This window comes from Sparus aurata, chromosome 4 (assembly GCF_900880675.1).
Source record: "Sparus aurata chromosome 4, fSpaAur1.1, whole genome shotgun sequence".
Lineage (NCBI taxonomy): Eukaryota > Metazoa > Chordata > Actinopteri > Spariformes > Sparidae > Sparus > Sparus aurata.
In genome coordinates this window covers 32,435,493-32,459,017 of record NC_044190.1, presented here as the reverse complement: position 1 = coordinate 32,459,017, position 23,525 = coordinate 32,435,493, and the positions used below count along the sequence as shown (strand labels likewise).

The window sequence follows — 23,525 nt, the reverse complement described above, 5'->3', positions numbered from 1 at the left end:
AAGTGTAAAAATCAAAATTAAAGTCTTCGTTACTAGTGGTTTCTTTGAGCAGAACCAGGAGCTGAACCTTGCTTCTCTGTCTGCCTGCACTTCAGTGGTAATTAGCGACCTGCTCTCTGAGCTAGTAGAGCATAATTGGAACTGTAGTTTGTATTAGATTTCCACTTAGGAGACCCATCCTCCCTTCAACTTTTGTGAAAACCTGCTCAGTAGTTTTTGTGCAACCCTGCTGACGAATCAACCAACAAGGTAACAGACATGATTGAAGCAGTCTATAGTGAGTTCAGGTTCGAGTTGACTGCAACAAGTCTACCAATGTCTTTTTACTTAACCTTAGTTATTCTGTTCAGACACTTTGTGCTTTCTCCAAATCTGCTTACCTTCACCTGGCCTAAATATAGAATTGGATTTACGCACGATGCTTTTCTTTTGAACATGCAAACTCATTTAATATCACTCTTGTCCATTCTGTATATTCTTGATATGAGAGCTGTCAAAGGGGCCTGAGTGGACCAGTAATGTGTGGTTTCTTCTGCCACTAAGAGAACTGCAAAGTTATTTTCTCATTTTGATAAGAAAACCTCTTCTTGAATGAGAGCTTTAAAAAACTGGATCTAAATCAAAAGATATCAAACACCAGAATGCTCAAAATCCACATCATGACATGGAAATGTTTAGAAATTAGAAAAGCATCTTCACCAGAAATTACTTTCAACCAAATTTTACTGAAATGTGTTGACATAATTATTTTTTACAGATAATATACAGACAACAAATTGAACTGAAAACACAATTTTCTCGTGGAAAAAAAAATATTATTGGTCCATTAAATGTATCTCTTTATGAAATGTCATGAACTCATAATAATTACACCTGAATGTAAAAGTGAGAATCAAATCAATCAGTAACAACAGGATGTAACAGACAAATTAAAACAGTAAGCTCTCAACTCGGCAGGATTTCTTGAGGCACTTTGTACGAGACACTGGAGGACACGAGGGAGACACAGCGAAACAACACCTTACGAACACCAACTTAAAGGTAAGTTCAAACACATAAATTAAAGGTAGTAACAAACATAAGACACGCTATAAAACAAATAAACAGACATTCAGAAGCAACACTTCTTTCACTTCTATCCGTGTGCCACAACTTTCTATTTAATTCCAGAGCATCCAGATGAATCTCGAGGGTGATTAACAGGTCAAACTAAACCTGCTTTATGTTGTGCTTCTTTAAAAAATAAAATAAAAATTAATAATCAAGTTTGCATAAGGCTGAAAGATGTCAGTTTAAATTTTTAAACACAAGTACTTGTGTTGTTTCTTTCTGGCATTCAAGCATTTTTCTGGCACTGAGGAAGGAGGAAAAATAAGAAAACTGGTTCAGGAGAACTATCCCTCTACAAAAAGGCTTGGCTGAGGATGGGTGCTTATCTCCGGACGCACTTGTGTGTTCACGCTGACGAGGTTCCGTCTCGTCTCTCTGAGGATGCATCGAGTCTACGAGCTCTAAGTGGCGGCTGCCACAGAGCCTTTCTTGTCAGCGAAGAAGCTCCTGAGCATCATGACCTGGCCGATGCCGATGACGAACAGCAGGACGGTCTCTCCGATGGACCAGTAGGTCACCCTCTTGAGGAGTTTTTCTGCGTTTAAGCGGTCACGTACCTCTCTCGGTCTGTACCACGTCTGTGAGTCCGCCACCATCTTCAGGAACTCAAAAAATAGTGATGCAAGATGACTCCACCTCAAAGTGGAAAGATCAACACAGGTTAACCAATAGCCCGGGGGAAAGCATACAGTGAAAGATGGGACTCACATATGCAAACATGAAACACTATACTTTCATGTCAATAGCACAGTACACACCTTCTGTAGGAATTACAAATATGAGCTGTTATGGGGAATCTGATGCTTTCTTCTGTGTTCTGAAAGCTGCAGTATTTTTGTTTGCTTATATTTTAGTACAATTCTGTAAAACTAAATCAGACATCCCTCCAAAAAGGTTTTTTTTAACGGGACAGTGTGTAACGATTTAAAGGAGTCATCACCCGGAAATCGCAATTTCTCTTGTTAAAACATGCATAGGCTATTGGTGTTGGACCTCAGTTGAAACTTGCCTGAAAAGCTGGAGTTTGAAAGTAGCTAATTTTTTTCGCTTTGGCTCTTTTTCCGAACAGGAATAGGCCACAATAGTGCGCGTTCTTAATGGACGAGATTTTGACTGTGCTCCTGTGGTGACGTTACCACAGGAGGCTACTTGCATAAGCTCGCATAAGCATCGGCTCACAGCTGTCCTCAGCCAGACTTTCTGAGTGAGCACGCCGGATCTGCCTATTTCTTTGTCATTTTTCACGCCATACATCGTGACCGCCAGCATTAAAACTCAGGTCTTACATGTAAAACACGAGTGTGAAAAGTAAGAAGGAAAAGAAAAAAAGAATTTACCATTCAGAGACGTCCTGCTGTAAACGTGTCTCTTCCACCATCTCTGCCTCTTCACTCTCCCGTTCGGGTTCCGACTCCGGCTCGTACATAAATGCCTGAATTCCGTAATGTTCGTCATTTAGTGTGTGAGCCATGACACGGGGCTGTTTATGTTTTGGAGTCTGTGTGCATGCAGGCTCGCCCCCGATTCTGGCTCTGTCCTTCCTGCGGCCAATCAACGCGCGCCTCATTACATATTCATACAATGCACATCCGCACTGGTCAAAACCTCATGAGTAATCTCGCGTGAGAAAGTCGCGGTATGAAAAAGTGTCAGAACAAGCTCTATGTTTGATTTAAAAAAAATAATAATAATAATTCTAATAAGTTTTAAGAATTGATCCAAAGCGATCCAAAGGGACTGGATATGTAAAAAACCAGGTGATGACTCCTTTAAGTAATTTATTGGCTCAAATCAACGTCTTCGTTCATAAGTAAGTCCTCACTGGTGTACAATTACCTCTGCCAACAATTTGACTTGTCCTCCTGAGCGAAGAATTACCTATCTGAATATACATAGCTTACATAGCTGAAAGTGATCTTTACCTCATTACTTGGATCAGTAGAAATACTCAACGCTGTTGGGAAGGAGTCCATATTATGAAAATGAGTTTCTTGTCCGTCAGGGTCACTGTAGCTTCCGAAACGTCTCCAACGTCTTTAGAACGGGAGGGGTGAGCAAAGAAGTGTGGCAATGTAGAATCTCACAGCTAGATGGCGCGAAATACTTGATATATTACACACTGTCCCTTTAAGGAGAAGTTCACCCAAAAATAGATGATGTTGTCCACAAAATACTTTTGGCGCTTCACAGCATTCTCCTAAACAACAATGGCTCCAGGCAGTGGTTCCGATGTAGTCAAAGTCTCCTGACGCGCTGAGATCCCGAATTGGAAAACACTTTTATTTACACCCTTGACATGCTAAAACCTTCACTGTAGCTGCTGAGCTAAAAGCATTAGCACATCTGAGGTAGGTGCAAAAGCTCGACCACGTGTCGAAAGTTTAGTTCTTTTCAACTTCTTTTCAAATTGGTTTCGGGATACTTACCAAACTTCTCCCTACTTGTCGTCGGCATGAGGGTGAGAAGATCATGACTAAATGTTCACTTTTGGGTGAACTTACCCTTTAACTTCTGAGTGTTTCAGGTATGGTGAGGAAAGCACATTTAAAGTCGGGGTGGTGAAAAAAATCGATAATTAATTGCGATTACAATATTGACCATTATGAATCGATTATTACATTTCCAAAGATCGATTTAAAAAAAATATATATATATTATTTTTTCTTTCCTCCTCTTACTAGCTTCCGCTACATGGTCCACAGTCTGGAGCCAAGATATGTCATTCCATCCCGGAGCTTTTTCACACTTCAATCGATTCCAAATCTTTACAAGGAGACAAAGCTTTCTGTGCAAGAGTTCCTCAACTCTGCTCACAGGGTAGCAATAACCTGCGATGCCTGGACATCAAGAGCTACAGTCTCATACGTAACCGTTACAACTCATTATGTCAGCAGTTAATGGAAGTTAATGTCCTACGTACTTCAGACGAAAGCTATGGATGATAGCCACACAAGCGCAAATATGTGAGTTTCTCAAAGCAATGGCAGACAAGTGGGGAATAGAGAAACATGATCTGGTTCTCGTCACCAATAATGCTTCTAACATGAGTCCGGCTGCTGAGCTTGGCAACTTGCTTTTAACAGTGAAAGACTACAAGTGAAAAATAATAATTTTGATATTACAGTTACACTATACAATATTGAAGGTGCTGTGAGGTGTTACTCAAAAGAGAAGTAAAATAATTCAGCAGCTGACTGATGTTAAATGGAAAATCAATAATTGTTAATAATTGAAAATCGAATCGATAATCGTTAATAATTGAAAATCGAATCGATAATCGTTAATTGAAAATCGAATCGATAATCGTTAATAATCGAAAATTCATTTGTAATCGAATCGAGACTTCAATAATCCGAATCGAATCGAATCGAATCGGGAAATTGGGCTGATTAACCACCCCTAATTTAAAGACTTGCAAATAAGGGTCAATCTTGGTTAACGCAATATTTCCAGGACATGTTGAAAGCATCAGATTGAACAAGAGCAACTTTGGCTCCACCTAGTGAACTTTATATAAACTGTCTCACTTTTCAAACTAAGCTAACACAAATGACACTGCAAGAATTTTGCTTGTCTTCCTGTCACATCAACAGCTGCTTGGCTAAGACAAAACTATTAGCAAATATTGTTCATGCTACACTGTCTCTTTATCCTGCTTCATATCTTGTATGTGAAAATGTGTTGTGGCTTTTCTTAAATGTGTCTTTAAATATTTTTTTGTTTGCCTCTCCACCAGGAAGTGTTTGCAAGTGTTTAAACATTGAGAAATTAGTCACACCAGAACGCAGGATAAAAACAAATCCCTGGTCTTGATATGAAGCCAAACATAAGTGATTTTGTGGCCCTCTGAACAATTTAACCCTTTTTTAACAATCATCAGCCTTTGTTCACTTGAACCCTTTCACACACACTGAAGCAGCCGAGTCACAACCACAGTTTGACAGTTTGTCTTCCCAGTGCAGCAGACAGACACCGAGCAGCTGGTTGCCAAACTTCAACTTCCTCATCCTTACCTGAGTCAGCCCTGTGGCTCTCGTCATGCCCTGCAAGAGAGGTTCATCGTCTCCAAATCTGAAGTCCAGGTACACCGTTTTGTGTGTAAAAGTGGAGAACTCGTTGCTGAAGCAGACCATGTAGACGCCCTTCATGGCTGTGGTGTGAGAGAAGCTGTCAAACTGCTTCTCCGTCTCATTGTACAAGACGTTGTTTTGGGGATCGGTGACGAAGCAGTCCACATCATAGTTCCCTCCTGTTATCACCTAGAAGAATAGAAAATACACACACACCTTAAGTACATGTGTGGATGGCAGCACACATAAGATGAAAGCTGTCAAAGTGAAACATCTGTTGTCACATCTGGACTGTGCAATGTTAAACTGACTGTGAAGCCAACCAGTGAGGTCTGTAAGGGTAAGGAAACATGTAAAACATATGCTTAGAAAAGTACAAGTGGTATCAAAGTACAGTTAAAATGAATAAATGAGGGTGTAACTTTAATGGGCACCTCACTAAAATAAAATGCATGTGAAAACCTGTCAAGAATTAAACATATACTTACTTTCAAATAACAAGAGATAGAAAGACACAACTTAAATAACACACTGCTATCTGAAGGATCACTTGGCAGCATCTCTCTATAAAAGCAAGGAATCTGTGTGTTTGTGCGTGTGTGTGCCTCAAATATCTCTGCAGACCGAGTCTGTTCCAGTCTGAGAATGTTCGTATAGCTAGCTGCTAGCCCACCCCCACGCGCCACCTCCTGAGTCGACAGGATTTACGGTAAATAATGTCCGGCGCGCTTTTTCATGAACATTGCCTTTTTTGCTTTTGTCACAAAGTGTTCGCAACAGAGATCGCGAGTTTTGAGAGTTGAGAGATTTGTGACATTTAGCGTATTTGGAGTGTATAGTTAGTGTGTTATGTAGTGTTTGGTGTAGTGTGTTTAGTGTAGTGTGTTTAGTGTGTAGTGTAGTCGTTTTTTTTGTTGTGAGTCAAAACAATGAGGAGTGTTGAGCAGGTAGGCAGTGCATTTCTTAATGCCTGAGCCTGGGGCATTGCCTGCATTTAAATGTAAATAGTTACATATAACTTTGTAAATTTCAAAAACTCATGCACAAATTTAGCAAACAGCAATTTATGTTTGCATCATAAGTAATAAAAATGGTTCGTTAAACATATTTTTCACAGTAAAAACTTTTTCCGACTCGGATTTTAGGTTTTTGTGATTTTAGGTCCATTGTGTTAATACAGTACAAATTATATCCCTGACGTCTCACCTTCAAACACAGCCTCATTTGGCCATCTATGAACAAGCTACTTAACCTCCCACTTTTCTAAGGAATACATACTTCCTATGGGCAATGCACTAGTCTCTCTATAAAAGCAAGGAATCTCTAGCCCTTTTTACGCAGTGTCAAACACCAGAATGCTCAAAATCCACATCATGACATAGAAATTTAGAAATTAGAAAAGCATCTTCACCAGAAATGACTTTCAACCAAATTTTACTGAAATGTATTGACATAATTATTTTTTACAGATAATATACAGACAACAAATTGAACTGAAAACACAATTTTCTTGTGGAAAAAAAAAATATTATTGGTCCATTAAATGTATCTCTTTATGAAATGTCATGAACTCATAATAATTACACCTGAATGTAAAAGTGAGAATCCAATCAATCAGTAACAACAGGATGTAACAGACAAATTAAAACAGTAAATTCTCAACTCGGCAGGATTTCTTGAGGCACTTTGTATGAGACACTGGAGGACACGAGGGAGACACAGCGAAACAACACCTTACGAACACCAACTTAAAGGTAAGTCCAAACACATAAATTAAAGGTAGTAACAAACATAAGACACGCTATAAAACAAATAAACAGACATTCAGAAGCAACACTTCTTTGGTTTCTATCCGTGTGCCACAACTTTCTATTTAATTCCAGAGCATCCATATGAATCTCGAGGTTGATTAACAGGTCAAACTAAGCCTGCTTTATGTTGTGCTTCTTTAAAAAAAAAAAAAACATTAAATAATCAAGATTGCATAAGGCTGAAAGATGTCAATTTAAATTTTTAAACACAAGTACTTGTGTTGTTTCTTTCTGGCATTCAAGCATTTTTCTGGCACTGAGGAAGGAGGAAAAATAAGAAAACTGGTTCAGGAGAACTATCCCTCTACAAAAAGGCTTGGCTGAAGATGGGTGCTTATCTCCGGATGCACTTGTGTGTTCACGCTGACGAGGTTCCGTCTCGTCTCTCTGAGGATGCATCGAGTCTGCGAGCTCTAAGTGGCGGCTGCCACAGAGCCTTTCTTGTCAGCGAAGAAGCTCCTGAGCATCATGACCTGGCCGATGCCGATGACGAACAGCAGGACGGTCTCTCCGATGGACCAGTAGGTCACCCTCTCGAGGAGGTGCTCTGCTTTTAAGCGGTCATGCGCCTCTCTCAGCCTGTACCACGTCTGCGAGTCCGCCACCACCTTCAGGATCTCATGAATGGTGACGCAAGATGACTCCACCTGAAAGTTGAAAGATCAACACAGGTTGACCAATAGCCCGGGGGAAAGCATACAGTGAAAGATGGGACTCACATATGCAAACATGAAACACTATACTTTCATGTCAATAGCACAGTACACACCTTCTGTAGGAATTACAAATATGAGCTGTTATGGGGAATCTGATGCTTTCTTCTGTGTTCTGAAAGCTGCAGTATTTTTGTTTGCTTATATTTTAGTACAATTTCTGTAAAACTAAATCACACATCCCTCCAAAAAGGTTTTTTTTTTAAGGGTAAGTTCACCCAAAAATAAATAATGTTGTCCACAAAATACTTTGGGAGCTTCACAGCATTCTCCTGAACAACAATGGCTCCAGGCAGCTGTTCCGATGTAATCAAAGTCTCCTGACGCGCTGAGATCCCAAATTGGAAAACACTTTATTTACACCCTTGACATGCTAAAACCTTCACTGTAGCTGCTGAGCTAAAAGCATTAGCACGTCTGAAGTAGGTGCAAAAGCTCGACCACGTGTCGAAAGTTTAGTTCTTGTCAACTTATTTTCAAATAGATACGGGATCCTTGCGAAACTTCACCCTACTTGTCGTCGGCATGAAGGTGAGGAGATCATGACTAAATGTTCACTTTTGGGTGAACTTACCCTTTAACACCTGGGTGTTTCAGGTGTGGTGAGGAAAGCACATTCAAAGACTTGCAAATAATATTGATATTGGTTAACGCAATATTACTGGTACATGGTCAGAGCATCAACTTGAACAAGAGCAACTTTGGCTCCACCTAGTGAACTTTATTTAAACTGTCTCAGTTCTCAAACTAAGCTAAAACAAATGATACTGCAAGAATTTTGCTTGACTTCCTGTCACATCAACAGCTGCTTGGCTAAGACAACACTATTAGCAAATAATGTTCGTGCTACAGTGTCTCTTTATCCTGCTTCATATCTTGTATGTGAAAATGTGTTGTGGCTTTTCTTAAATGTGTCTTTATATATTTTTCTGTTTGCCTCTCCACCAGGAAGTGTTTGCAAGTGTTTAAACATTGAGAAATTAGTCAGACCAGAACGCAGGATAAAAGCAAATCCCTGGTCTTGATATAGTGCCAAACATAAGTGATTTTGTGGCCCTCTGGACAATTTAACCCTTTTTTTAACAATCGTCTGACTTTGTTGACTTGAACTCTCTCACACACACTGAGCCAGCCGAGTCACAGCCACAGTTTGACAGTTTGTCTTCCCATTACAGCGGACAGACACCGAGCAGCTGGTTGCCAAACTTCAACTTCCTCATCCTCACCTGAGTCAGCGCCGTGACTCTCGTCATGCCCTGCATGAGAGGTTCATCGTCTCCAAATCTGAAGTCCAGGTACACCGTTTTGTGTGTAAAAGTGGAGAACTCGTTGCTGAAGCAGACCATGTAGACGCCCTTCATGGCTGTGGTGTGAGAGAAGCTGTCGTACTGCTTCTTCTTCTCATTGTACAAGACGTTGTTTTGGGGATCGGTGACGAAGCAGTCCACATCATAGTTCCCTCCTGTTATCACCTAGAAGAATAGAAAATACACACACACCATAAGTACATGTGTGGATGGCAGCACGCATAAGATGAAAGCTGTCAAAGTGAAACATATGTTGTCACATCTGGACTGTGCCATGTTAAACTGACTCAAACTGACTATGAAGCAAACCAGTGAGGTGGGTAAGGGTAAGGAAACATGTAAAACATCTGCTTACAAAAGTACAAGTGGTGTCAAAGTACAGTTAAAATTAATAAATGAGGGTGTAACTTCAATTACCAAATGGGCACTTTACTAAAATAAAATGCATTTGAAAACATGTCACTAAACATATTCTTCCTTTAAAATAACAAGAGACAGAAAGACACAACTTAAATAACACACTGCTATCTGAGGGATCACTTGGCAGCATCTTGTAAACACACAGAGTGGAGGTGTGTGGGGAGGGTGAAGCGAACTTACCTGGAAGTCTATTTCAAACTTCACGTCTTTCTCCAGCTCCTGGTAGAAACATTGCTTATCGTTGTCAGGGAGCTCAAACGTGAGCTCACTCCCAAACACCACGAACACATGCAGCAGCAGACAGCTCAGTCCCAGGCACAGCATGGTGGCAGCTAGATAATGAATAGGAGTAAACTAAAGTGAAGCGCCGACGATAACAGTATGATAACCCTGACGTGGCATGAGCGCGAACAACTTCCGGGTCAGGTTTGTTTATTTTTGGGTAAAAAAACAAGAATAATTATTCCACAGTTCTCTAATGTAAATTAGTGTCAAAAATGTCCAGGTGGAAACTCTAAATTTAAAAAAAGAAAAACATTTTAAACGAGTGATGGTTGTAAAGTGACGCCTTCCTGCGTCACTTTACAACCAACCGTCGCGGGGTTTGGATTTCAAAATAAATGTCCATTATTTATATTTATTATATTATATAGCATACAGTTCAAACTTTGATTATAGGTCCTGTTTTAAAGTATGTGTTTTAATTTGTGAAAAAAGCAGGGCTATTCGGATAATTTACAGATGCAGCCAATTGTTTTTTAAAGTATCAAAAGTAATTGATGTATTACAAAGTTTTATTGGAATAGGTAGGACTCTGTGAGGTGTTGGCTCAGGGACAGCAACCGCTTAGTTAGTTCTCTTATTGCTTGGGGCCCTCACAAAATGTCACAGATTATAGGTTGATAATTATGTATTGTTTTGTGTTTGGGATATATCAGTGGCAATCACAAAAAAGAACAAAAGAACGTAATATTTTGTTATTGTTTAAACGGACTGATGAGTCCACGCTACTTGTACAATTTCCATTTAACCCAGCTCACTTTACGTCATTATTTCGTTAAGTTTCTTTTTCGTTTCCTTTTATATTGTTACATATTATTAGATTTTTTTTACATTTGCATTTTAGTTACATTTTACATACATTACTTGTATTCTTCTTCTCTAAAAAAAACAACAAACTATTTATTTGTCGTTAACTGTTCTGCACTTTTGCACGTTTCATATTAAGATAGTGAAAGTGGCAGTCTTCAAGAATCTTCAATCTTTCATCTTTCCGGAAGTGGGTGTGTATTATTATTATATTATTATAGGTGTATTATTGAACCTCACTACATCCCAGAGATCGCAGTGCGGCCTGTGTGACGTCAGTAAGATGGCAGCTTTGGCATGCGTCCTTAACAGCACCACATGGCACCTTGGGCCATATAGACTCAGTCATCACTTCATTCATCAACAGATAGTGACTTAACATCTATTTATTTACATGAAATTTTTCTCGATTATTATTACTTCAACCTGTTTACAGTAAACGCTATTGTCTGCTGGCTTATTTTCATACCTTCCAGCTCAACAGTAATTCAATTAAATAAACTTTATTTGTCCATGGGGGCAATTAAAGGCACGTGGAGTAGTTGTCCACAGACACAAACATTATTGTGTTTGTGTATTATTATTTTACTTAAATTATAATAATGGTTGTGTCAGATCCACAATGGACAAACAATGGAGCATGGACAATATATAGGCAAAATAGGCTGAGGCGAATGGTGCGTTTAGCTAGGGGCCCCAAATCAAAATTCTGTTTAGGGCCCCATAATGCCTTAGTCCGGCTCTGTGTGGGCTTTTAGCATTTAAATATTGCAGCTTGTCCAAAGACACGGTGTCGGTTCATTCAATCGGTAAAATTGCGTAACACATTCAACAGAAGAAAAAAGTGGGTGAGCTGCATTGTGCTGCTGTCTGTTGAGCAGGGCGTGTGTTTGGGCCTGCAGCAGATTATCATACCTCTGTGAAAGTGTCTGACGTCATCACCAACAGCAAAAGCTCACGAGCAGGCCAGGTTGCTATGAAAACGCCGGGTACACATTAAACACGAGTCTTATTTTGAAAATGCCAGATGGCGCAAGCCCCGCCCCTACGCGTGACTCCGTGAATCATATTTGGAAAACACGGAAAGAAGTAACACCTTGTAATTCAGGAGGCAGTTTGACCTTTTATCTAATTCACAGGATTTTTTGTAGAAGGAGAGATTAGGAACTTCATTTTTGTGATTTTCTTTCCGTTCTAGTTTTTTTTTTGTGAGCGATTAAATTAAATTAACAGCCTTAAATATGCAAAACTACTCAGAGGTGATGAGGGAGTATGTGGAGAATCATGGGACCGCTCTTATAGTTGCTTTTGCTGCAGGTAAATGACCTTTTTTATCATAAGGATGTTGTGTAAGCTTTGTTTGTTACCTTTCTACATTTACTGACATGTCAGTCCAAGAGAAGTTAAATAACTACAGATAATGCAAGTATAGTATGTAAGTAATGCTTCTACTATGTGACAGATACATTTTTATTGTGGCTGCTGCTGCTCATGTTATAAATACCACTGGATTAGCTATTTGAATCTGCAGAATGGAGTGATGCTATTTTTTATTTTATTTTTATTTTTTTGGAACTTAAGTAATATCAGAGATGTCCTTATCAGGGGTTCAATTCAGTATCTTGTTTTCCTCTAAGTAAATTTTTTTTCACCCAGCTTTTCATGTCTCACAAAGAACAGCCTCAAAAAATACAGAATAGAGAACAAGGTCAAATGAGCTAGATAACCACAACAAGACATACAGTACAAAATGTCATCTGAGGTCAACATTTTCCTCTCTGTCAGGGGCAAGCGTACTGGCCTTGCGTCGATGGCTGGCTGGGGGTGTGTGTCGGAGCAAGGCCAGGCTGGATGGGAAAACTGTCCTCATCACTGGAGCCAACACTGGCATCGGGAAGGAGACGGCCCTGGATATGGCCAAGCGAGGTGAGACTGGTGTTGTTGAAAAGAATCCCAAAAATCATTCTCCAGTAAAAGTAAAGATATTAGGTCTTAAAGCATTTGATATTTATTGTATTCCAGTGTGTTTGGCGATAAATCGGCCTGGCCAGTTACCAGATCTACCAGATATTCAGCATTTGATTGATTGTTGGAATCTGTGTGTTTTTACTCAATTGCAGATACATGAAAGTAAAAACTAGTAACTAAAGTTATCAAGTAGATGCAGTGAGTAAAAAGTACAATATTTGAGTGGAAGCATAAAGTGCACAAAAATGGAATTACAAAATTCAAGTAGAAGAAACTCAAAATTGTACTTAGGTAAAGTTCTTAGTTTACTTAGTTACTTTCCATCACTGGGTGTGACCCAACTGACTTTTTATATAAAGACATGTTCGCACTTTGTCCCATTGCCACCTAACTTGTGGGTCATTGTGATCATCAAGCTTTGCTCCTTCCCTCCGACACACTCAGGAGACTCACACGACTTCACCTCTCTGTTGGTCTTATTTACATATTTTGTTATTTGTTATTATTGATATGTTGTATAATATATATACTATACGGTTATACATATGCTATATTACACTATATTTGATGTTACATGTATTATTGCTGTACTACACTATAAATATTATACACTAAATTCTGTACTTTTTGATACATTATTATATTAATATGTTAAATGCTATATTGATAAAGACAAACAATAATTATAACATAATCATATTATATTATGTGATAGTATGGTGTACAGTGTTTGTGCATATATTTAATGTGCTGATTTCGACTGTTAATCACACTACCGTCACTTTTGCTGTGTAATTTAGCCTTTTATAGTTTCCGTTTCTATTTCTATTCTTATCTTGTCCTGTCATTATTTATTGCTGACCTTCTCTATTCACCTGTAATAATTAATCCTGCAACAATTGAACTCAAATGTCAAAAAGTCTTATCTTACCATCTACAGGGCGGCTCTGGGTTTGCCTGAACTGACTGTTGCCACGATTACTCATTCATTGCTTTTCTTTCACTCACATTTGTTTACATTTTGATTACGCCCACACTGTTTTCTTGTTTTTGTCCAGGGGCCAGAGTGATCCTGGCCTGCAGAGACATGACCAGAGCCCACATTGCAGCGGACGAGATCCGGCAGCAGAGTGGGAACGGCAACGTGGTGGTAAAGAAACTGGACCTGTCCTCGCTGCAGTCCGTCAGAGACCTGGCCAAAGATGTCGAGGCCAACGAGGATCGTTTGGACATCCTCATTAACAACGCAGGTACTTTGCAGTGATAAGACTTGTATACTGTAGCTGCAAGCAGAATTATAAGGGCACAGTAAGGACTATACGGAAAGGGATTTCAGTTCCAACTTATATGGGACCAGGAGGTTATTTGTCAATTAGTTTTCTCCATATAAGTGTTTTTGTTGTTTGTTAGGTGTCATGATGTGTCCTAAGTGGACGACTGAGGACGGCTTTGAAATGCAATTTGGTGTCAACCATCTGGGACATTTTCTCCTCACTAACTGTCTTCTGGACTTGCTGAAGAAGTCGGCTCCAAGTCGCATTGTCATCGTCTCCAGCCTGGCACACGAGAGGGGTAAAGTGACTCTTTGTCATTTCAGTTCATCAACCCACCTGTGGCTGTCAAACGAAGGCTTTTTACCCTCCTTTCCAATCTTTGATGAAAATCATTTCATAGTTAAGCCAGTGATGTTGACAGTGGGGTTTTCTCATTTCTTTCAAAGCAGTAAAAGTGTAAGATGAGCTGAGCACAAATCTGTTGATTGGTTGACCAGCAAGTTTTTCTCAATAGTTCACCCAGAATTATCAGTCATCATCTACTCATCCCCATGCAAGTGGAATATCAGGTGCTTCAAGTTTCGTAATCCATAAAACATGTCAGGAATCTTTATAGCAAAGCAGTGTTGCAGCATTCTCCTAAACATCTAAAGTAGATGGGGACTTGTTTTTAATATATACGCATGGTGTAATCCAAGTCTGTTGAAGCCTTTTAGATCCCAAATTGATTAGAAAAGACTTAAATACAAATACAATACAAAATGCTAGTATGAGGAAATGCATTTGATTAAAATACACCAATTTGTAATTTAAAAAATATTTAAAAAATTAAATGAAGTTGTTATTATATATTTTTTTATTTCGTGTAGTTAATCATTCAAGTCATTGTGTTTACTTCATCTGTTCTTTTAACTCCTGATAAAGCCTTCACCATATCAGTAGTTCCAACAGTCTTCTAATGGAAATATGTCCAATATAATTAATGTATCAGTATGATTAACCAATTATCAACTAAGACAACTGCTTACATTTTGCATACCTGATTTAAAGTGAAACTACTCTTTAGTTGGGTTTCATGACAGCTGTAAACACATAAAACTCACATGATTGTTCTGGATTTCAACATGTCGTTTCGGCTTAAAGACTACAATGAATTATGCCTCTCGCAGGCCGGATACACTTCGATGACATCAACCTGGATAAAGACTACGACCGTCAGATAAGCTACCGCCAAAGCAAGCTGGCCAATGTGCTCTTCTGCAGAGAACTGGCTACAAGACTGGAAGGTAGAGTCCATCACAGAAACATGTTTTCATTCACAACAATGTCACGAATCTAATGTCTTTTTAGATCTTTACCTCTTTTGTTTTAACCCGTGGTGTTCTTGTGTTCTCTCTCACTGTGTTTATAGGCTTGTGATGTTAAATGTATTCGAAAATTGACTTTATTTGATGGATCCCTGTCATCAGGCACTGGTGTGACGACGTACAGTCTTCACCCCGGGGTCATCCGCACTGAGTTGGGCCGCCACTTTTTCCCTACCATAGCCCTGTGGAAGAGGATCATTTTCATGCCGTTCTACTACATGATAAAAAGTCCGTGGGAAGGAGCTCAGACCACCATCTACTGCGCTGTGGATGAGAGCCTGGAGAACACCAGCGGCCTCTACTACAGGCACGTACATCAGAAATAAAACTCCCCTGTTTGCTTTGACAGTGAAATAATAATTTATGATGTTTTAAATAGTTCACAACACAGCGGTTTTAGTCATTTATACATCATGACCACACTTGGTCCAACTTATATTGATTTTTTGTCTTTATTTCTCCCGTCACACAGTGACTGTGCCCCCAAAACTCCAGCGCCTCAGGCCCTGGATGACGCTGCAGCCAAGAAGCTGTGGGACGTCAGTGCTTCCATGGTTGGTCTGGCTTAAACACGACGGCCCGCCCTGCTTTCATCACCCATTCCTCCTGCTGGAGTCGGTGTTTTTGTTTACACGGGTTAGCACAGCATGTCAACCTGTTTTATTATCTAATGCATTAAGGGCATTGCACTCATAAGGATGATTTCACCTGTTTAGTTCTTGTCGAACTGAAATGATTTGCTGACGAGTGCACTATTTAATCAACTCAGCAAATTGAATATTTAAATGAGGTGCATTATCTTTATATTACGCTTATTACAATATGTGCTTTATTATATATCTATGCTCTGCTGCTATATCCTCATCAAAAGGAGGCAATACTTGCTTTTTATTCTACTGTGTGATTGTTTGCATTTAAATGATCAATTGCTTTCATACATTTAAAAGTGCATATGTAAGAATTTTAGTTTAAAACATTTTTAAAAAATGTACTGAAGTTCTCAACAGAATGTGAAGAATTAACTGCAGAGACACTCATGAACAATACTGAGATATCTGTTATAGTTAGCATGCTAACCAGCTAGCCCCAGGCCTTCAAACCTCTTTCTCCAAGTGAGCCAAAGCTCCTGTGCTAGCGGTGTAAACACTAACTCTCAAGGTAGTCCAGCTAGCTGCACAGCTAACTGAGCTAAGGTAACAGTAGCTACAGTCATGGATGGATAAACAATAGTTAGCAGCAGTTAGCAGTTACTCCAGTGATATGCTGCCCCCTATCTGTTGGGAGTATGAATTCAACAAGGGGCCAAATGCTTTAAGCTTTTTTATTTGGATGGGCCAAAGAGACTGTCATTTTTTCATCATATTACTTTAAGCTGCATATTCCAAGAGACATTTAGGACTTTAAACTGCTGCTTTTATTCGTGCCATCTTACAAACAATAAAATGAATCATTGCAGAAACACAGCCGTAAAAAAACAAAAGCAATCCTACATCTTCCTAAGAACCAAACAGAAAGGAAGACGAGAGTCTTATCTGTGTGCAGGCCGAAGAGGTCGACTGAAGTGGTGCTGGAGTGTTATGGAAGTGGCTGTGTGTGCCAGAAAGTGTTGAGAGGATTGTTGCACTTCAGATGGGAGAGAGGATCCTCCACCAGGTGTGGAGAGGGAGTGGACGCCTCGGGGGCAGAGAGCAGTTAGGAAGCAGCCAGTAGATCCAGAAGACTCGTCAGCTTACAGAGGGCCCTCCTGTGTGTGTGTCTGTGTGTCTGTGTGTGTGTGTGTCTCTGTGTGTGTGTGTGTGTGTGTGTGTCTGTGTGTGTGTGTGTGTGTGTGTGTGTGTCTCTGTGTGTGTGTGTGTGTGTGTTGGCTGTTTGCTGCGTCGTGATAAGGGTGTTTCGATGTTTTGCTGCTTTCATTCGTTGACGTGAGAAACTGAACTGTGTGCCTTTTGTTAACTGAATTTACTCGGGGTGAACAGTATGGAAATGCACAATGGGAACCATCAGCGATGTAACACTCCTGGCAATAAACATTTATTAAAAGTGATTTTTTTGGTTCTTCCTGGCAGTTATTCAAATAACAGGTGCAATTATTACACTCTAACATATGCATTTATGACAGATTTATGGCTGTAAAATAAAAAATTTTAGTCACATCACCTCCAGCTGAAACAATTAGAGAATGCCAGCTTTGGCCACGCGGTCAGTGCTGCTCATTTGAACCACAGTTATTTAAAAGATTTCAGAGTAAACAAATGACACAAAATCCAATAGCTGAACTATTTTAGACATATAAAAGAATAAAGCCTCCCTCCCACTATTACACACACATGTACCTTTTTAAAATCAAGTCGTCAAGGTTTTTCCTGTGAATCAACAGAACAACAGCATCACTTCCTTCTCACCTTGAATTTTCACACTCACGTCCCTCAGCTTGATGCTGATCCATCTTTTTGTACCAACACGCTTATTCATGTGCAGTATGTTAAGTATGAGATACATTCCTCTGTCTTTAAAAAAACATCCACTTATTGTGCTGTACTGTAATTATTGTCGTGTGGAAATGCCAAGGCTGCATTTTTGGGTGTGAGAATCGTGTCGTGTGAAGTATGCTGGGATGCATCAAATTGAAATTACTCACCTCATTTTTTATATTCCAGTGAAGCTGTTACATCACCCTCAGTGTGTTAGAATAGATTATGTCAGTCATGCTGCATCATGTCAAGCCCGTCCGGGTTCACTGCACTTCTGGTTTAAAAATGTAACGTGAGTGTAGACGTATACAGTCTGCGCAAAAACTACATTTTGAATCTTTATGGCTCGCAATGGTGTGTCAAACACCGGTCTCGCCCTTTGCACTGAGAAGGCCGCATAGTTGCTTTCTGTCATATGTCGGGAAACATGACTGAAAAACCAGGTGTGCTCAGAGATGCCTGAAGGGAATCCACTGAGAGAAAGTCAAAGACAAGCATTTCCACTTTTCTGTCCTTGGATGTAAAGTACAACTCAATGCGTCCAGCACTCAAGCCTCTAAAAAAAAAAAAAAAGACTTAAGATTGTTTAGTTTTGGACAAATCATCGGATAGATCACAATGCAACCTTTACGTTAGTGTTAGCCTCTTACTCGTGCTCCTGTTAGGGAACTCGCAAAGTTGAAAATATATGACACCTTGGAAAAAAGCCATAAATCACAGTTGCAGTCATCCCCCTTAAAAACAATTTGTAGCTTTGCTGCGAACAACTACAGCACAAAAAGTAATTACAGCTTTCAACACGATTACCAAATGATGAATTGAATGACTCAGTTACCCCAAAGGCTCTCTGACTCAGATGTCTCCAGTATCTGTAGGTAATGTCATGCACATGCCCTTATCAGTTCTCCGTCCAACGGATACAGAATCTATAGCTGGGCTGGAAAAGTGATAAGGAGATGTGAGCGACCACAGAACCACAACAGCTGTTCAATTTCTACCACACCGTGATGAAGGACCTATTGTTAAGAGTCCTGAGAGGTTTAGGAAGTCCCCAACCGTTGGTCCGCGATCCTTTTCCCGTCCGGAGTCCTGACCCTGACCGAGGAGGTTCTCCGATGGGGATCTGTTGGTTCGCTTCCATCGTTCAGCCACAGAAGAGGTAAACCATTAACGGAGATTCTACCATCTCTGCCAGCTGAAAATTGCAGGGATCCTCCTCACGCAGCGAGGAACTGGTTAAGCCTCAACCAGCCAAAGTGTGCTCCTGCAGCAGTCGCCCTTCACCGTTTGACTGCTCGCAGACTTTTGAGACACACCCCATTGATGAGTTTTATTTCACTGCAGCCCCGCCTGGCTCTGAGGGACCTCGTCGGCTGCCATTGGTTCGCGTTCAGAACTCGCCATACCTGCCCCCTGGCTCTTGTGGACTGGAGCCAAATAGTTCTTCCAGTTGTCAATCACGGGGAGATCAGCCAGTGGGATGAGAGAGGCCAGGCTTGGCGGGTGTGTTCCCCACAGGTGTGGCTGAGAAGCACATTCCAATATGTACATACCTGTCAGCTCCTCTGGTATTCAGCTGCTCCTAGAAAGACCTCTGTTGACCACTCGCTCTCCCCTTTCCTCCTCCGGGGGCCCACGCAGAGGGAGAAGGAAATAGCTCCCGTTTCAGTCGCACAAATAAGTGATTTTCTACCCATGCTGTGCGTATCTTCAATTCTTTCTGAAAGTATGCCACTTCCTTCGGAGTTACGACCTAAACCTCGGGATCACTGCATTGTTGTTGCACATTACAGATCATATTGCGCAGTATTCCCCGGTCCACACCACAGTTGTATCTCATTATGCTCTCTGATATGTGGAGCGTTACAGGTGCAGGCAGTGGCATGTGCCTCACCTCTTCCACCCCCCCCCCCCCCAGCGCAGAACCTCAGATCATCTGCACCGGTTTTCTCCCTTCTGGAGATCATAAAGCCTCAACGAGAATGTGTGTGAAGTGTAGTGTCGTGCTGTCTGGTATGCAGGCTTCTCTCTCTTTTTCCCTACTTCCATTTTCCTTTTGTCTGTCTACGTCTGCCTTCATCCCTTGCAGTGAATCCCTCTATCTCCCCCCCCCCCCCCCTACTCGCTCAGTACAGTTTTTCTCAGTACAGACTCGAACAGTGTGTGCCTCGGGCAGGTGTGGGAAGGCAGGTTTGCAGCATTCACGGGCCTAAAGCTGAGCAGAGCAGCCCATGCCGTTATTACCTGCCGACGAGTCTGTGCATGCGTTGAAGCTGAATCACAGCAGCCGCCGGTGACTAAGCTCCTCTGTGTCGCCAGTCACCTATAGCGTAGCTGGAGCTCTATCAGACCTTTCCTTGTTCTATTTTTAAATAAACCAACTCAGAAGCGGGCCGGTCGCCTCGTTTGTGTCATCACTCGCACATTAAGAACCACGGGTACGGTGTAAGATGTTGGTATATATGGAAAACAGTTGTATCAGTCCAGTAAATTATACAAAATGTGAAAGACTCATCAGCTGTATCATGGGTTATATGCAGATTTCATGAGGATATCTACATTTGTAATTATACTGGCGTTCACCATGTTTCCTCCAATCATTTTCTGTGCTACGTTCAAGTGACATTATGAACCAGAGGATGTTTTGGCACACGCCAGATCTGTCGGAATTCTGGTAGACAATGCCACAGTGTGATTACACGCGCAGAGATATTTATTTGTTTCATAACTGAATAAAGAAGCCGTTGTGAGAGGAAAATAAGGTCCACGGAACACTGTTTCAAGCTAGAAAGGTGGCAAACAAAGTAAAACAGTGTGAAACTGTGTTGCTCTTTAAGATCCGATTGTATAGTCATCATTAAAACAAAGAGAGTTTGTTTAGGTTTGAGAAAAAAAAATCAGTCAATGAAGATCGTTCTCTTCTGAAAACTACATAGTTTCAAAAGTGCTCAGAAAAAGGATCCCGTCACTGTTTTTATCTGATTTTTCGTAGTTTGGTCTCACAGCTGCGTTAACGTAAATGTTGCATTTTACTGCTGTAGATGTTTAAAAGGAGAATTTTCTCAACCCACACAGGAACACGTGGAAAACTTCTGCTCCTCAAAAACATTTGAATTAAAAATCACAGAAGTTGGAGCTACGTGGATTTCACACGACAGGATTTCACACGACATGGAAAAACTGTAGTCTCAAAATTAACTAGTAACTAAAGATATCAACCAGATGCAGTTGAGGAGAGTGAACAACATTTTCCCCTGAAATGAAGTGGAGTAGTGTAAATTACCATAAAATGGACACACACAATAAACTATTAGCAAAGTGCTTGAGTAAATGTACTGGTAGAATTTTGCAGCTGAACTGGAACTGAGAGAATTCGAAGTATTCAGACGATGAAATGCGCTGTACTTAAATACATTAAGTCACAAACAAACTTAATGGTGATTTCTGCTGGAATAAATGAAGCATTGGGTCTGTTTGGGTTCTCAGAGACATGACGACGCTATAAAACATCACTGACTGTGATGGATTTTCTGCTGCTTCTTTCACGTCACCATCCCTCCCAAATCCCAAATTGGCCGATCAAGATTTCTGTTATTGGAATTCTGTAACAGTTTGTTTTGAGAGGTCAGATCTCCGGGGACTTATTGAGCTAAAACAACGTCACGAGGACGACATACGATGCACGACGAAGACAAGGTATTTCTGTTCATGCGTAACCCACATGACTTACACCGCCTGACGTTAAATGAATACTTATTTGATGAGATAACAATGTTTTATATTAATTTCTGTATTTTGCCTCCATTCTCTAAAATGAAAGTTTGTGGCAAAGAGAAGTTACCCTTTTTAAATTGTGTTTTAATAAGGTGAGAAGGAGGAAACAACATATGTGAAGATAAAAAGGAAGGCTGAGGTTTTTTTATTTTTTTATTTTATTACTATTACTTTAACATTTACAGCAGTGGGGTTTGTGTGATGAAGTAAACTCAGTGTAGACAAAACACAAGCGTTGATGAGGGTGTTTCTGACTTCGGTAGGCGTTAGCAGTCAGACACAACAGGTGAAAGTGGCACTTTTGACTGTGAGCAGATAAAAGACAGTGACCGTAATACTTTGGGTCATGATCACTCACACGGCCTTCACCTGTGTTGTTTACCTGTGTAACCAACATCTACAGACCTACAACACATAAATAACACATCCCCATGGTGTGTATCACCGTGTGGTGTTTCACCCCGACCACCTCTCCCATGATTCTGCTTGCGTTTGCAGGAAGAGGAAGAGAGGGGCAGATCAGGATGCGGATCAGGATCCGGATCAGGGGTGTCTGTAAGAATTCCAGGGGCCGGGGCTGGGAGGAGGGTTTTCAGAAGGTTGTGAGGGCTGTTTGGGCCCTGAGGCTGTATTCTGTCGCCAGGGATAAGGACATTGTCGAGTGAGCACACAGACAACAGGGGAGGTGCTGAGTCAGCTGTCCGCCTCGCTTAGCACACGCTGCGCTGCTCCGGACCTCAGCGTACGTTTCCCATAGAAACCTCAAGTCAGGAGTCACGACTGTTCAAAAAGGAGAAATTTCAACATTTCTAACCCTTGATTGGACTAATAGCGAAAAAAGTCTTCATACATGAGACAGGGGCATGATGGGAACTAAAGATATTAGCTATTTTAAGTTTTGTTACTGTGAATTTAAGTTATGAGTCCAACATTTCTAAACCAAATCACATTAATAAATCATATGATTATAAATCAGAATTGATTCCTATGAAATAAATGATCATTTTAAGTTTAAATAAATTGTTCATCCGTAAGCACAATTGGAAAATTGCCATTGAAATTGACTTTAAAACAATTACGTTTGCTTTAAAATCATTTTGAAGTGAATCTTGAATAGGAATCTCAGTATGATTTAAAAAAGCATTGTCATGGGAGCAAAACATCAGGCAGAGTAAAATATTGAAAAACGATTATTTTCTGACTGAGGTTTGGTTGCCAGAAAGAAGAAACAAAGCACATTTTCATGTAGTTTGTCTAAATCTTTACTCTGCACCTATAGTATTCCTCCGTTTGTTGGCGTACAGCTTCATCGTGCAGCCCTCTTCCGCATGGCTCGACATTCTGCTCCTGATAATTTGTGATGTCTTAGCATACCATCGGCAGAGGAAGGGCTGCAGACATCTCTGCTGGCATTGTTGTCGATTATTTAGTTGAGTTCCTCTCGTCAGTGTGAAAGTCTGGTCCTAACCAAACAGGCGTCGGCCTCTCTTTATCCAGTTCCGGAGTTTGTGGGAACGTCAGACACCAGGGCCGCTCATGTGGACCAGAGGAGATCTGCTAAAACATCTTCTGTCCCTCACCGGGATTAGAGCGGACACATTCCTGGCCCCTGGGCTCTGCGGCTCCCACCACACCGGTCACATACAAAGTTTTTATGCGCCACTTTCAGAAAAAAATCACTAATTCGTACAAACCTCTCACATAATGACACGTTCTTTATCTAAATGAATCATTGTTTCAGATTCAGACTTAAGTTTAAACCTCTTCTAATACTTCTATAACACTGTTCTACTTAAATCAACACAAACCACACAAGCGTGACAGAAAAGACAAAAACTCCACGCTCGGGTCAAAACTTTTATTTCATGTTTGGTTAAAAAAAAAAAAAAAAATGTTGTAAATGACAGAAAACACACATCAAAGGTGAATACACACATATACATTCACTTCATATTATCTCCCTCAGCTTCCACATTCTGGCTATATGAGGCCGCGAAATGTCCTCCACGCACAGCACGCGATGTAAGCCCGGGCCAGGCGGCGGGGGAAGTACCCCCTGGCGCGTCGAAGCCTCCCCTGGACGGACTCCAGAGGAATGTCCCCGCGTGCCTCCTCCAGCGCTGCAGAGAGTTTTCCTCCTCGTAAGAATTC

General features: G+C 40.7%; 2 protein-coding genes and 1 pseudogene across 2 annotated transcripts; 1 reads left to right on the top strand and 2 right to left on the bottom strand.

Moving 5' to 3' along the window:
- Positions 1 to 707: 707 nt before the first annotated feature.
- Positions 708 to 5,740, bottom strand: LOC115579669 (transmembrane emp24 domain-containing protein 3-like; annotated as a pseudogene).
- An 857-nt stretch (positions 5,741 to 6,597) lies between these two features.
- Positions 6,598 to 9,858, bottom strand: tmed3 (transmembrane p24 trafficking protein 3). The gene is made up of 3 exons (XM_030413568.1): positions 9,612 to 9,858; positions 8,931 to 9,176; positions 6,598 to 7,638 (listed from the first exon to the last, which is right to left on the bottom strand). The coding sequence occupies exons 1-3, from the start codon at positions 9,753 to 9,755 to the stop codon at positions 7,405 to 7,407; spliced, it is 624 nt and encodes a 207-aa protein (XP_030269428.1). The 5' UTR covers positions 9,756 to 9,858; the 3' UTR covers positions 6,598 to 7,404.
- A 1,713-nt stretch (positions 9,859 to 11,571) lies between these two features.
- On the top strand, positions 11,572 to 17,184 carry LOC115579866 (retinol dehydrogenase 13). The gene is made up of 7 exons (XM_030413567.1): positions 11,572 to 11,837; positions 12,306 to 12,446; positions 13,547 to 13,738; positions 13,899 to 14,060; positions 14,932 to 15,048; positions 15,232 to 15,436; positions 15,602 to 17,184. Exons 1-7 carry the CDS (start codon positions 11,762 to 11,764, stop codon positions 15,696 to 15,698), a joined length of 990 nt encoding a protein of 329 aa, XP_030269427.1. The 5' UTR covers positions 11,572 to 11,761; the 3' UTR covers positions 15,699 to 17,184.
- Positions 17,185 to 23,525: the final 6,341 nt, after the last annotated feature.

Excerpts from the sequence above, each read along its gene's own strand:
- tmed3 (XM_030413568.1), bottom strand. The coding sequence starts at position 9,755 with ATGCTGTGCCTGGGACTGAGCTGTCTGCTGCTGCATGTGTTCGTGGTG. Across the intron at positions 9,177-9,611 it reads AGTTTGAAATAGACTTCCAG|GTGATAACAGGAGGGAACTA; the intron begins GTAAGTTCGCTT and ends CTATTCTTCTAG. Across the intron at positions 7,639-8,930 it reads GAGTCACGGCGCTGACTCAG|GTGGAGTCATCTTGCGTCAC; the intron begins GTGAGGATGAGG and ends TTCAACTTTCAG.
- LOC115579866 (XM_030413567.1), top strand. The coding sequence starts at position 11,762 with ATGCAAAACTACTCAGAGGTGATGAGGGAGTATGTGGAGAATCATGGG. Across the intron at positions 15,049-15,231 it reads ACTGGCTACAAGACTGGAAG|GCACTGGTGTGACGACGTAC; the intron begins GTAGAGTCCATC and ends CCCTGTCATCAG. Across the intron at positions 15,437-15,601 it reads ACCAGCGGCCTCTACTACAG|TGACTGTGCCCCCAAAACTC; the intron begins GCACGTACATCA and ends CCCGTCACACAG.